Source organism: Copadichromis virginalis, linkage group LG10 (genome assembly GCF_057382275.1).
Source record: "Copadichromis virginalis isolate Kocher_CV1m ecotype Utaka linkage group LG10, C_Virginalis_male_GT1.1, whole genome shotgun sequence".
Taxonomy (NCBI): Eukaryota; Metazoa; Chordata; class Actinopteri; order Cichliformes; family Cichlidae; genus Copadichromis; species Copadichromis virginalis.
The window spans coordinates 5486813-5502538 of NC_140627.1; the positions used below are offsets into that span (position 1 = coordinate 5486813).

Below are 15726 nucleotides of genomic sequence, written 5' to 3' on the forward strand. Positions count from 1 at the left end.
TCTCCTTGTTCTCTGTGTTTTTTTTCTGGGTTAAAGGGCAGTAATGCACTTTGAATTTATCATTTAGTCTCTTGTTTGCTGTGTGTTTGATTGCAAGGCTGACAAGCAGTTAATAAGCTCTGGTGCTAGTGTAGAATCTGGCTTCTAGTAGCTGCTGAAGACACTTGATACTCATGGCAGCAAATTATCCCCTCAGGTGGGACCCTGTACCAGCCAGTTGCCATGGTGACATCGCAAGGGCAAGTGTTAACTCAGGCGCTGCCTCCGGGAACCATTCAGATCCAGAACTCACAGGTAAAGCTGTCTGAACCACAATGCTTTCTGGCCAACGTTGTCACTCCTCCTTGTGCCCTCACCACCTATGGTCTCAATTTGTTCTTTACATCTCTCAGACCTCCCCAGTGGGTCTTTTCATTGTCTGTCTGAACATAGCCTCCTGCTGCTAAACAAAATAGAAATTGTTTATTCCCCTGATGTTTGGGGAGCCTTTGTGATACCATGCCACTGCAGATGAATATCAGTTAAAGACAAATTTGTGGATGATGTGATTTAGGTAGATACAAGAAATAAATCTCGGATCTCATACAAAAGACTAATTCATTTAGTCATTCATTTTTCATTGTTCAAAAACCTTTTGTTAAAAACAAAAAGTACAGGACATTTGAGATGTGAACAGAACAGAAGTAAAATATTTCAGAATTTTTATGAACAGGAAATATTAGGATCACAAATGTTTTATCGCCAAAAGATTTAGAAACTCATATGAATGACTGAATTTTTTTTTATTGCACAGGGGCAGATTTCTGGTTTTAGTATTTTAGTTCAATTTAGATTGTCAAAAAGCTTCTGGAATTGTTTAGAATAGCTGGGACATTTGCTGTATGCCTGCTCTGTGACTGTTGGTTTGTTGTAAATATGAGAATACTTATTTTAGAAAATCATTACTCTGAAGGCAACAGAACCTTCAAAGGAAGGGTCTGTTGACTCACAAGTGAATGCCAAAAAGTGAACAGATGATCCACACAGTAATAGTGATGAATATCATATGGAATATTAACATTGAAGCTTGCTGTTATGCACAGTAAATAACATAAGAATAATACGGACAATGTGTCAAATTAGTTAGCCAAACTGTATGTTTAGGACAAAACGCCTTGTAATTAATAGATGAAGTATTTTAGACAAGAAGGGCTCGTGCAAATGTATATTATAGGTTCCCTTATGTTTGTGTTAGGGATATCTTATTTTTTAGCCTTATTTAAAATGTATTATTTAAAAAGTTGTTTTTTACCCTGATGATTTTTTAAATTGTTTTAAAATTTGCCAGAGCTTTAGCCTCTTTCAACTCTTCTGTGTGCACCTTGGAAGTCAGTTTAGTCTACAAGTCACAAAACACTTATTATCTACCTCACATTGAATCAGTAATGTGATAATTGCAGATTTCTACAAGTTGGAACACCTTGAGAAATTGTTCAAGTGTGAAACAATTGTACAAGTTCCACAACCATACCCAAATGCAAATGCCTAAATGCACTGAGTTGCTGCCACTGAGTGTATGGCTGACTAGATATTTGCTTTAACAAGTTAACAATGATTTCTCTTTTTAGTCTCTGTCAGTACCCTCACCGTAGCATTTGAATCAACAAATCATTCTGAGAAAGGAGTATCCTAACAGTAATATATTACTGTTCTTAAATTCAGGGCAACAATTAGAGAACACTTAAAGAGAGAAAACAGGCAAGGCCTGAAGGCAAAATAACAAAATGGTTTCAAGAAAAGTATCAAAATAAGACAGAACATAATGACAACTACAAAAATAGACACGGAAGCACATAATATACAAGAAAAAATACAGAGAGGCACAAGAAATTAACCAAAGTAGTCATAAACAAAGCAGACAGTATGACAGTATTACTACTACTACTAAAGCCACTGACTATGACGTATATAAAAGACTAGGACATTCAGTATTAGGTTCTTTAGTAGCCTTCAGTATCAGCCTTCCTACAAGCTGGCAAATTACTCATACTGTATAACATTTTGTCTTTCTCTAAGACTTTTAAAGTAGTCATTATATAGGCAAAAATACTTTATCATCATAATTTTACTGTAGGAGTGATACCCAGGGACTAATTTTTGAGTGGTTTAGGTAGGAGAGGACTATCACCTTTTCAAACCTTTATGACTTTTCTTTTGTTGTGTAGCGCCTCATCTCTGTTTGGGAAGGAGTACAAAGGCTCCTCTAAAGCATAGAGTATCAGGTACTTGAACCCTTCCTATGTCTATGTACAAGATACAGTCACAACAAAGACTTAAGACACCAACAGCTGAAGAACAGACAAAATATATTGGATGAAAGTTGGATGAACATAAAAACATGAATAAAAAAATGTGGTTTCTTAATAAATTGTGTGTCTGGCATTAGCGGTAATCTAACCTTGATTGTGATTTCATAGCATAACTCTATTACAGAAAATAGAGTTGTGGGTGTAAGAGGCTATATATCGATCTGTATGAACAGCAGTTTAATTATTACAAATTCATTGTGTTTGGAATTTAAGGTTTACTTTAACAATCTCCGCCCACTCTGTTGTTGTGGAGATTTCAAACAAATTTATGACAAAGAACGGCTCCATGCTGGAACCAAGGCTCCAAGCAGAGCCAATCAACAGGCTGTACACTTGCCTTTTCTGAATGGGGGGAAAAGAAAAGAAATGGGGCAGAGAAATTTAACAGTGTTCTGTGTTGGTTTGAAGAGCGGCTCAGTTTCATGTAATTCTGTGACAGTAACAGTGACCCAGCTGGTGCTGAGTTCTACATGCGTGCTGGGAATTGAACACAGCCCCTTCGCCACTTTGCCGACAAGCCCCGAGTAATCACACTCTGAGGCTCGGTGCTGCCAATTAATTTAACCTCGCTTTCTCCTGGAACACACACACTCCCAGGACAGAAGGAGCCACGTGACACACAGCTGCAACTGTAATGAGTCTTGTTTTGTGTTGGGAGAATGAGGGGGGATCTGTGTGAATGTCTATTTATGGGCATTATGTGGGTTGTAGGTGGGTGAGGGTCAGCATCTCCGTGTCTGTGGATTCTTTCCACACTATTCTGCGTGGAACCTAATAATAGTGGGGCATAATGATTTCCCTCCAACAAAATATACAACTTACATGAAACTAGAGGACCAATGAGAGGACCTAGTCAGGAGGATTTAACCCATGGGGGTGTTAGATTTATTAATAGAAAAAAACAAGCAATGTCCCATTTGTATACAAAATATACTCTGTCTTGGGGACTGAAACGGCTCCAAATAGTAGGAATGAATGATACTAGGAAAATGGTTGGTTGATTTCTTGGCACTGACTGAGCTTTTAGGCACAGTCCACAAGATTTGAATAGGGTTAGGTCAGGGTTTGGGGTAAGCCATTCCAGAAGTTTAATGTTAGCTACTGCATGTATTTCAAAACCAGTTTTGATCTTTAGGATTATTGTTCTATTAGAAAGGCCAACTGTGCCCAAGTTTCAACCATCCAACTGTTCATTTGGGGTGAAGTTTAGAATTTGGAGGTAGTCCTAGAACTTCATTATTCAATGTAGCACTGTGCAATGTAGCACTAGCAGCAAAATAGCTCCAGAGCAATGATCAATTATTTTTGCTCTGGGGATGCTTTCAGTTCATGGCATTAATGGGTTTTGTGTTATTTCTGAACATCCTAGCCAATTTCCTCTCATTTGATAGATCTAAATAATTTGTATTAATAACTTAATGACTCCAGGAGGCCTTCCAACTTGTGTAAATCTACAATTCTTTATTTATTGCTGTCAAATAAATCCCCCCAAATGACCTTGGCCTTGTTAAGTTAAAATAGACTGTAGAACCCTGAGCTCCTCTTCATGAATCGCTACCTTATCGTGGTGGAGGGGTTTGTGTGTCCCGGGGATCTCAGGGGCTATGTTGTCTGGGGGCTTTTGCCCCCTGGTAGGGTCTCCCATGGCAAATTGGTCCTGGGTGAGGGACCAGACAAAGAGCGATTCAGAAGACCCTTATGGAGAAAACATCGAGGGAACAGTTTACCCTGCCCGGGATAGGGTTACCGGGGCCCCGCCCTGGAGCCAGGCCCGGGGAGGGTGCCCGAGGGCGAGCGTCTGGTGGCTGGGCCTTAGTCCATGGGGCCCGGCTGGGCACAGCCCGAAAAGGGGATATGGGCCCATCCTCCCGCAGGCCCACCACCCACAGGAGGCGCCTTAGGGGTCAGGTGCATTGTGTGCCGGGCGGCGGCCAGGAGCGGAAACCCTGGCAGACTGATACCCGGCTGCCAAGACTGGCAGTTGGGACATGGAATGTCACCTCTCTGGTGGGGAAGGAGCCTGAGTTAGTGTGTGATGTTGAGAGGTACCGGCTAGATATAGTCGGGCTCACCTCAACGCATGGCTTGGGCTCTGGAACCAGTCTCCTGGATAGGGGCTGGACTCTGTCTCAGTCTGGAGTTGCCCCCGGTGAGAGGCGGTGGGCTGGGGTGGGTATTCTAATATCCCCTCGGCTTGCTGCCGGTACGTTGGGGTTTTTCCCGGTGGATGAGAGGGTTTGTTCCCTGCGCCTTAGGGTCGGGGAACAGGTCCTGACTGTCATCTGCGCTTATGCGCCGAGTGGCAGTTCGGAGTACCCAGCCTTCTTAGAGTCCCTGGGTGGGGTGCTGGAAGGCGCTCCACCTGGAGACTCTGTTGTCCTACTGGGAGACTTCAATGCTCACGTAGGTAATGACAGCGAGACCTGGAGGGGCGTGATTGGGAGGAATGGCCTCCCTGATCTGAACCCGAGTGGTGTTTTGTTATTGGACTTCTGTGCTTCTCACAGTTTGGCCATAACGAACACCTTGTTCGAACATAAGAGTGTCCATAAGTGCACGTGGCACCAGGACGCTCTAGACCGCAGGTCGATGATCGATTTTGTAATCGTATCACCAGACCGGCGACCATATGTTCTGGACACTTGGGTAAAGAGAGGGGCTGAGCTGTCAACTGATCACCACCTGGTGGTGAGTTGGATCAGGTGGTGCGGGAGGACGGTGGACAGACCTGGTGCACCTAAACCCGTAGTGAGGGTGTGCTGGGAACGTCTAGCAGAGGCTGCAGTCCGCGAGATCTTCAACACACACCTCCGGCAGAGCTGGGGACATTGAGTCCCCATTGCCGAAGCTACTGCATTGAGCTGTGGTTGCAAGGTGGTTGGCGTGGTGGTAATCCCCAAACGAAATGGTGGACACCAGAGGTGAGGGGAGCCACCAGGCTGAAGAGGGAGTCCTATCGGGCTTGGTTAGCCTGTGGTACTGGAAAGGAGAGTTCGTCCGCTAGTCGAACCTTGGATACAGGAGGAACAATGCGGTTTTCGTCCTGGTCGCGGAACACTGGACCAGCTCTTTATCCTCTCAAGGATACTTGAGGGTGCATGGGAGTTTGCCCAACCAGTCTACATGTGTTTTGTGGACTTGGAGAAGGCATTCGACCGTGTCCCTCGGGGTGTCCTGTGGGAGGTGCTGCGGGAGTATGGGGTGTCTGGCCCATTGTTACGGGCCATTCGATCCCTATACAACCGTTGCAAGAGCTTGGTTCGCATTGGCGGCAATAAGTCGGACTTGTTCCCGGTGGGTGATGGGCTCCGCCAGGGCTGCCCTTTGTCACCGATTCTGTTCATAATTTTTATGGACAGGATTTCTAGGCGCAGCCAAGGGGTGGAGGGCTTTCACTTTGGTGGCCTCAGAATCTCATCTCTGCTTTTCGCGGATGATGTGGTTCTGTTGGCTTCATCGGGTGAAGGCCTCCAGCTCACACTGGAACGGTTCGCAGCCGAGTGTGAAGCAGCGGGAACGAGGATCAGCACCTCCAAATCTGAGGCCAAGTTGTTAGGATGCCTGGGTCGTTGACCCAGGGTTGTTGAGTTTATTATATTATTTATAATTTCTAGTCTTTGGTTTCTTTGAGTTCTGTCTTATGGTTTATGTCTCTGTCTTCTCTAGTTTCTCTGTCTCCCCTGTCAGCTGTATCCCCTTGTCTAGTTCGCGTCTCTGTGTATCCTTAGTTGCTATATCCCCGTTTCCAGTCAGTCTCTGTTCCCTCTGTTGCAGTGCGTGCGAGTCTGTGTCTTTAGTTCAGTCTGTGTCAGGTTTACTGTTTTATTTTGAAGGTCCTTGTCTGAGGTTAATGTATCTGGTTTCGCTTCCCCTTGTCTCGTTAGGCCTGATTTGCCCCAGCTGTGTTTCCCTCCTGTTACCCATTCCCTGATTGCTCCCTCTGTGTATTTAAGCCCTGTGTTTCTCTGTGTCTGTGTCGCGATCTACCGCTTACCTAGCTGTGTGGTCTGTCAGTTTTCCGATGTAAGTTTATTTTGATTTTTTTCCCCCAGTTATGTTATATTTGAGTTTAACATTAAAGCTGTTTTGAGTTCATATCTGGCTCCGGAGTCTGCACCTTGGGTCCTATTCCTGTCTGCACACAGCCACTCATAACACATGGTTCTCAGCCGGAAAAGGGTGGAGTGCCAACTCCGGGTCGGGGATGAGTTCCTGCCCCAAGTGGAGGAGTTCAAGTATCTCGGGGTCTTTTTCGCGAGTGATGGGAGAAGGGAGCCGGAGATCGACAGACGGATTGGTGCGGCGGCTGCAGTGATGCGGACGCTGCACCGGTCCGTCGTGGTGAAGAGGGAGCTGAGTGTAAAAGTGAAGCTCTCAATTTACCGGTCGATCTACGTCCCTACCCTCACCTATGGCCACGAGCTGTGGGTAGTGACCGAAAAAACGAGATCGCGGATACAAGCGGCGGAAATGAGCTTCCTCCGAAGGGTGGCTGGCCTCTCCCTTAGAGATGGGGTGAGAAGTTCAGCCATCTGGGAGGGGCTCAGAGTAGAGCCGCTGCTCCTCCACATTGAAAGGAGCCAGCTGAGGTGGTTCGGGCATCTGACAAGGATGCCTCCTGGGCGCCTCCTGGGGTTGGTGTGCCACCGAGAGGAGGCCCCCGGGGCAGACCCAGGACACGCTGGAGAGATTATATCTCTCGGCTGGCCTGGGAACGCCTTGGTGTTCCCCCCGATAAGCTGGAGGAGGTGGCTGGGGAGAGGGAGGTCTGGGCTTCTCTGCTTAGGCTGCTGCCCCCGCGACCCGGCCCCGGATAAAGCGGATGAAGATGGATGGAACCCTGAGCACCACTTTTTAAGATTTAAGTGAATGTATGTAAATGTTTGAGCCTAAATATTGAATACTTGTTTTTTATATGCTGTGCAATCATCCTAAAAAAAATAAAATAAAAATAAATAAAACAGTTCAAAGAAATTATTAAAAAGCCCAAATTACCACGGGGGGAAAAAAAAGAAAAAATACAAAACAATATAAGTCATGCTTTAATTAGAAATAGTGAATTATTTATCATTAATTAGAACATAATAATGAAGAATATCACTAGATGTTTTCCCTTTACTATCTAATAAGCCATGTGCAAACTTTATCTTAAGCATGACTGTGATAAAAATGATTTCTTCGCCAAATAGCAAACCTAAATGTTCTTACAACAGTTAAAAATATTTGCAGTTAGTTGTCTCAGCCAGACATGAACTCACATACTCACACACATCCATATGCAGGCTGTCAAAGACTGTCAATAGTCTGAGAGCATCTCGTCCTTCAGCACTCACACTCCAAACAGTAACATCTGAATAATGATTTCTCACTGAACACAAAGGCTGGTGTACTACAGGTCAACACCAATGAAAATCCAAGCAAACACAGGCCCACTCTGCATCAGCGTCACTCAAACTCAAAGTCCAAGCACCACACATATAACAGACTAGTCACGGGTACTGCTTCTTTATATTTTAAGTATCATTACTCAAATTCAGTTACCATGGTGACACTTGAGGAGGTGTTTCTGCCCTTGCCATAGGAAAAAAAAAAAGGTAATTGGTAGTCTGAGTTTGTTTCCGTGGCAACAATAACTAAGCCCTATGGTCTTTTCCCTTTTTTCTTTTCTTCCTCTTTCTTTCCTTTCTGTTGTCTGTGAATAAAGGTAAATGTGGACCTGTCCTCCTTTTTGGACAGTGAAGACAAGAAGTCTAAGAATAAGAGGGGAGTCCTGCCCAAACACGCCACCAACATCATGCGCTCCTGGCTCTTCCAGCATCTCATGGTGAGACGCAGGCAGACATTTACACTGTGTTTGAGGGCAAGACTTTTCAGTGTTTAACATAATTATGGTGCGGCACATTCCATTTTAACAGCTGGAAACTGCTTGAAAACTGAAATGTCGTTTCCTACTTCTTGCAGCACCCATATCCAACAGAAGATGAGAAAAGACAGATTGCAGCACAAACAAGTCTGACTCTCTTGCAAGTAAACAACTGGTAAGATTTTGTAATCCCAAAAAGGCCTCATGTTGCATGTGTAAAAGCAAAACACGGCTTCATATTTTTATTTAAAAAAGTAAGACAAAGTTTTCTTTAGACATAGACATATACGCTTTATTAATCCGACGCAAGGGAAATTCGTTTTGTGAAGATATTTTAGAGATATTTTAGAAAATTATTAATTGAAATAAATGAAAAATAGTGTACAAAAAAGCCAAAATGCTATTATATGCACACATTTATATAAATAGCTAAAATGCAGTGGAAGTGATAATGTATACATATGCATTTTTTAAACAGTATTTATCCTGTGTGGGTATTATATAGTCTGACTGCTGTCAGGATGAAGGACCTGTGACAGTGATCTGTCCTACTGCTGAGGGACCTGTTCAGGGTCCCCACAGTCTTTTAGAAGTGTTGTCCAGAATAGACATCAGTTTGACTAACATCCTCCTCTCACCCACTTCCTCTGTGGAGTCTAGCGCACTGGCTCTCTTCATCAGCGTTTTAATCCATGTACTGTTTCTCCCCAGCAGACAACCATATAAAAGCTTGGAGTAGCAATCACTGTGTCATAAAAGGTCCTACATACACTAAAAGACCTCAGCCTGCACATCAGATCGAACAAACTTTGGCCCTTCTTCTACAGAGCATGAATGTTAAGCTTTAAATTGAACTTGACTATGCTGGCATATCCGAGTACATCATTGATACAGTGGCACCATCTCCTGGTTGTATACACCAAGTACATGTGGAACAACCTCTCCCTCTCTCCCTCTCTCTCTTCTTGTTTCTTGTGTTCCTTTTTCCTGATACTGCTACCACTTGGCATCGCTATATCTATCACTACAGCTGTCATTACCAGTGTGTCTGTATCTGGAAATCCCACAGGATCTTTGCTCAACCTTCTGAGATATAGAGGAGACCATACTCAGCACAAATGTACAACTATACAATGCCAGCCACTTAGTTATGGCATTTCATGTATACTCTACCTAGTAGTATCTTACACCCTGCTGTTATGTCCAGAATTGTCTCAGGAGCATCTTTACACCTCCACCTGGGGTCTTTTCTGCTGTGATAGACCCCAGCCTCTATGGATCTTGTGCTTAGAGCTTGTTCCTGTGCTGCCATGATTAGTGCTATCTTTCAGTCCAGCTTTCTCCACAAGTAGAATTTCACAGTGTCAGCCACTTCTATCTTCCCATGGTACTGTGGAGGGTCCTGACTTTCAGTCTATCCTTAGAGAGAGAGAGAGAAAGAGAGAAAAAAATAAATAAAGACAATTTGATATAAAAGTGCATTAAAATTTTTCATTAGGGTATGGTTTAATCAAATGATAACATTTTGAAGTGTTGATGGTCATATTCAAAGTTTTGTGTGTACTTGTTTTTCATTTTATGTCTTCCTTAAATCTCGGTACTGTTTAGTAGAACTAATTAGATATGTGAAAGACATGCAGAGTAATTAAGTTGGATTCATAGGTGTTACTTTTCCTAATATGACTTCTTTGGTATTTTCACAGGTTCATCAATGCTCGTCGACGTATCCTTCAGCCTATGTTAGATGCCAGTAATCCTGACCCAGCTCCTAAAGCGAAGAAGATGAAGTCCCAGCATCGTCCAACACAGCGCTTTTGGCCCGACTCTATTGTGGCTGGTGTATTGCAGACGCACAGATCTCAGACAGGAAGCAACTCAGACAGTATGCCAACAGTTACATTTTCCAAGAAAAGCAAAGCAAAGCAAACAGCTTTCTTTGGGCATTAAATAATCCTTTACTTTTTAATTTTTCTTTAATGTCTTCTTGATTTTTGTTTTGTAAAGCACTTTGAGTGCTCCAAGAGAGTAGAAAAGTGCCATATAAGAACTATTTACCATTTACCAGCCATAGATGCTTACTTGTAATTTAAAGATCACAAATAGCTCTTTCTAGCTATACATGAACATTTAAATTTTTACATGTCATCTCTTAAAATATAGTTGAAATATAGTGTTTGGAAAAATATTTTTATACACAATCAATTATAGTAGTAGAAACAGTAAAAACAAACAGCAGAAACACAGCAGCCGTCAACTGTGGCTGTTATGGGATACAGTCTAAATTTAATGTCTGTGATTTTGCTTGCTTGACTATGATGTGTTTGTCCTACAGTGATCACTATAGCTATGATATGTACTTGAATTTGGAGGGAATATTGATAAACGGTAAAATTGTACACATTGTACAAAAAAATAAACAAACTAAAAGCGTGTCTGCTTGAATCCAAACCACTAGATGGCACTATTACCACTCTTTTGTTTAATTTTTTTTAGACTATCAGTTTCTTTAAAAATGTGTCCTAAATCAATCAATAGCTCAGCCTGCACTCATGTGTACAAACAAGTCTCTTGGGAATAGTTTTCTTTTACTGCTACACGGTAGGCTGTAGACCTCAGTTACTTATGCAATTTGTTATCTCCTGTCACAGTACTGCAGCTGGTACGAGTATAGACAAGTAAAAGAAAGCTTCCCTACTGGAGTGCAAATATAGATAAAAGGCAGGGTAAGAATTAATTTCAGTGGCAGACAAAGTCTACGTAACGTTTTGCAAGGTAAAATTGATCAAACTGGTGTGTAGGATCCCATATGGAAAAGCAATAGAAAAAACTTATAAAAGACTTGCATAAGATTTGGCCTACTTCATATAGTGAATCATATAAGGCTTATATGATTTACTCATGAAAGTGGCCACTTTCTCATTACTTTCAGATATTGTTTTAGGAAGTATCCAAAACATACAAGTTTCATTTATATAATTTTTCAAGGGATCTTATATCTGTTGTCACTCTTGCATGCTTTTCATACAAGTTTCACACAAGACAGATACAAACTTTATAAGATTTATATATATCTTTTCCATATGGGATGGTTTTTTTCAGGTGGCTCCCAAAATTGAGTCTCTGGCCCTGTAGCCACTCTGAATATTGGCTAAGTGAAATTTCTAAATAATACTGAAGCATGCACAGACAAATAAAAAGGTCTATCTTCCTCTGCCTACATTATTATTTTTTAAATGTATCTGTCACATTATAACCCCTCTTCTCCCTACCCTCTTTCTGGCCTCGCTTCAGACCCACTGAGTATGGACAGTCTCCAGTCACTATCCTCAGATTCAGCCACCCTGGCCATGCAGCAAGCCATGCTCGGAGCCGATGACTCAATGGACGGCACTGAGGAAGAGGATGAAGAGGAGGAGGAAGAGGAGGAGGAAGGCATAGAGGAGGACGATGAGGAAGAGGATGGAGAGGAGGAAGATGACAGGGGGAGGCAGCTGTCCAGCCAGGGAGTGGGAAGGAGAGATCTTAGCATGGAGCACAGAGAGGAACTGGAGTAGTCTGCCAGGGGCAACTGACAGACTTTATGAACGCTGATCTCAGTTGTGAACTTAATACAGCCTCACTGAAACTCAAATAGTACGCCTCTAATGCCGAGTGACTCTAGAGAGCATTTACGCACGTATTAGTTCTTTACCACAGACTCTAATCAAACACAATGACCATCATGTTTATAGGAAAAATATTAGTTTAATGCTGAATTGTGTTATTGCATTTTAACACAGTATGTTCCTATGTAGTGAACTCATGAACTTTCTGGAGAGTAGCACATTTTTATAGCTCTGGTTATTTATGGAGAGGAATGACACAGGAACTAATAGGTTTGAAATTGAGTACGTTTAAAAGCAGCATTTAAAGATGTTTGGTGCTTTTACAGGAACTGATTCTTTTTTCTTTTTTTGAAACAAACAATGAGGAAAAGCATTACATGGATTAAAGAACTGAAAATCTATTTTGACTGTATGTTTTAGCAACTACTTAATTGAATGTAATATTTTGTCATCTGAAATTAGTTACTAAAAGGGCTGCAGCCGTTTTTATCAGTTTTTTTTCATCTGAAAGTGCCCTTTATTTTCAATTGACAGACCACAGTTTCACTTTGCAGCTAATGTGTCATTTCACTTCCTAAAATAAGAGTGAGAAGACAAAATAAAGGAAAGGATGTGTGTGTAATACATTTCAAATATTTGTTGAAGTGACTGCTGGCTTCCACTCTGGGACATCATTCACACGTTTTAAATGACTCATAGGTTCTCAGGTTTAACAGCACTCTCATCTGACATGTTTCTTCCTCATGAGCAAAACACTTGACTTACTGCTGCCGCATGACTTTTACAACACTCTTGGTTTATTTTCTCTCTCCCCATGAGCAAAAACAGCTGTACTAAACCAGTGTATACTGACTGCACATATAGTATGTATATTGGATTTTTCCTATGTTTGTATTCTGGTGTTGAGGGTTTGCATATTTATTCAATTTTTTGTGTGTAGCTTCAGACTTCATGTTGTCCATGACATTTTCTGGATAAGGGTGTTGAAAAAGCAGGTGGCCATGCACATATGTACCTAACTCCAACCACCAACTCTTTGAAAACTACTTGCGTATTTCTGTGACCTTGATCAGTTCTGTCAGAGATCAAGAGCGTGCCGGTCATACAGACTCAACACTGAGAGAAATCACGCAGAGATGCCTAGTGACTTTGGAAAAAAATGTCATGTACTGACACTGACTTCTTTTTGATGGAAGACATTTTTGAGAAAAACATAAAAAAGGGAAGAGACTCAGTAGTAACCTATCTTTCCATTTTATGTGAAGGCTTTTAAAGAAGCTGTGAATCGATTTCAGCCCCCTGTTTTGTATTAAAACAAATGGAATCACTCATCTCTAATGTGAAGATGTCTAGAAAAAGAAAAAAACTGTTATATTGAATGTTCTGAGTGTTCATTGTGAAGTATGTTTCCTGTTATTCTTCTTTTTTTTTTAACTTTTTAAAAAGTTTTAAATGAATCTTCCAGAGCAAGCAACAGACTAGGGGAATATTTCTGTTTCATTTGTAAACTTTGTTGTTGTCATAATCTATTGTGTTTCAATAGATCACTTTTAATAATTAAACATGTAAAGGTACTGATTTTGACTCGTGGAAGTTCTGCATTTGTTTGAGCTGAGCAAACACATGCAGGGCTCTGACTTTTCATAGAGGGAGGCAGTTTGATTCATTAATATTTCGATACAATAACCTGTAAATCATTTTTACAAAAGAGAGTATAACATTTCTTCACCATCCTCACAATAATTTTCAGATTACAAATTCTAATTATTGGTTAACTTCTCCCACTTGCCTGTCCTATCATGTATAGCCTTCCACCCACTCGTTATATCTCAAGCCTGTGATTTAACTCGCTGGAAAATGCCCACCCAAATGCTCGCCCACCTTCTCAGCCAGCTACCATAAACAAACCCACAATCTCCTGAATTGTGGCCTCTTTGAGTAAATCACTGTATTGCTTTTTTTTTTTTTTTTTTTTTGACATGGCTTATATATGTAATTGCCTTCCTGCATTGTTTTCAACCTCACCATAGAAGGTCAAACTCTAATTGCATCACTTAAATCTCTGTTATTGTTCACCTTTGTTACTCCACCTTTAGCCATATTTTATGGCACGAGAAATGTGAACTATAGCAGTCACATAGGACCTACTTAGCAGAGGTAACATGTAGTGAGATGATTAGCTACTTGACTTTTTTTTTTTTTTGAGGGAGCAATGGTCAAAATGCATGGGAGAGGAAATATGTGGGAGGGAAGACACAGCCATATTTACACAAGTGGTCTAATAAAAAAGTGCTTCAGACATTATAGCATTTGTTCAATAATTATTCTGCATGGAGTTCATGCGCAACACATTAGATGAGTACAATAGCCAGAGGTCTTTTCTGAACAGTGCAAATACCAATTTGAGAGCAAGTGGAATCAAATGTGAATGTAAGAATCTAGATAGATTCATTTGAATTTATCATAGAATAGATGGATATAGCTACAGTAGAAGTATTGCCTATATGTATATGTGGTGGAAGCCTGTAACAGTCCATATATGCAAATCAATCATCCAATCTGGGTGTAATGGTAAATTGACTGATTCTTATATAGCACTTATATAGCACTTTTCTACTCTCTTGTAGTGGATTAGTATCTTGCCCAAGGATATTTGGCACACAGACTTGAGCAGCTAGGAATTGAACTGCTAACCTTCCAATGAGTAAATTACATATTCTCCTTCTCCATGGATAAATGAACCAGCTGCTAAGTGTTGGGCCTTTGCTAACCAAAAGCCCAAAAGTCCTGATCCCTAAGGTTCCCCAGAAGGGACCTGTCTCAGCACAACATGGAAGCTCCTGTCAGCCATCATAGTGGCTAAGTTGAACTGCCACATGGGTCAATACTAATACAGGACACAGAAGAGAATTGGCAGAAATGCAAGAGGAGCAAAACATCAGCAACTGGTAGAGTGAGCAGTTGGTTGAGACTGTAAGACCAGACTGACCAACCTGTGCACTGCCTAGATTGACTACAAGAAAGCCTCAACTACAACTCAATGCACATACATGGATTCGGGAAAATTTAGAAGTATAGAAAATCAACAGGACTCTTAGAGTATCAGGATTTCAATTGGGATGTGGCAAACAACACTAGAGGTGGACTTCAAGCCAATAACACAAGTCACCATCAAATGACAAGGAACAAGGAAGTGCTCTACCCCCACTGTTGTTCTGCATAGGCCTCCCTCTTCAGTAAGATCATTAATAAGAATGGCTTAGATACCGACTACAGAATGGTGCATTTGTTAGCCACCTCCCTTACATGGCATGGAATATCAGATGCCAGACCACCTTAACTGGCTCCTTTCAATGTGGAAGGAGTAGCAGCTCTACTTATAGCCCCTACCAGATGGCTGAACTCCCCCATCCACCCTTCAGGGAAAGCTCATTTCCACCTCTTGTATCCACAATCTCGTTATTTTTGCCACTACCTAAAGCTGGTGACCATAGGTGACCAGGGCATAGATTTACTGGTAAGTCAAGAGCTTCACTTTTACCTTCAGCCCTCTCTTTACCATAATGGATAGGTCCAGCATCCACATCACTGCAGCTACAGCACCAATCCATCTAACAATCTCCCCGTCCCCTCTCCCCCCACTTGCAAACCCCAACAAACTCCTAGGGCAGCAACTTGTCCCTAACCTGGAGTGGGCACTCCACCTTTTTCCCACTGAGGACCATGGCCTCAGACTTGGAGGTGCCATCTCATTTCTGCCGCTTCACACTCGGCTGTGAATGACTCCAGTGAGCTGGAGGCCACCACCTGATTTGTGCTTTTTGCAGATGATGTGGTTCTGTAGAGGTGAGATTCTGAGACCACCCAAGTTCATCAAATTGTGTCACCAATTCTTCATAATTTTTATGAA

General features: G+C 41.9%; 1 protein-coding gene across 2 annotated transcripts in view; it reads left to right on the forward strand.

Moving 5' to 3' along the window:
- pknox2 (pbx/knotted 1 homeobox 2) overlaps nucleotides 1-14115 on the forward strand; it is a 107567-nt gene extending 93452 nt beyond the window's left edge. For both annotated transcript variants that reach the window (XM_085469565.1, XM_085469566.1), the window contains 5 exons: nucleotides 197-294; nucleotides 8053-8172; nucleotides 8310-8386; nucleotides 9915-10093; nucleotides 11503-14115. In XM_085469565.1, coding sequence (XP_085325691.1) covers nucleotides 197-294; nucleotides 8053-8172; nucleotides 8310-8386; nucleotides 9915-10093; nucleotides 11503-11765 — 737 coding nt within the window. In that variant the 3' untranslated portion in view covers nucleotides 11766-14115. The remainder of the gene's footprint in view (nucleotides 1-196; nucleotides 295-8052; nucleotides 8173-8309; nucleotides 8387-9914; nucleotides 10094-11502) is intronic.
- The last annotated feature ends 1611 nt before the right edge of the window (nucleotides 14116-15726 follow it).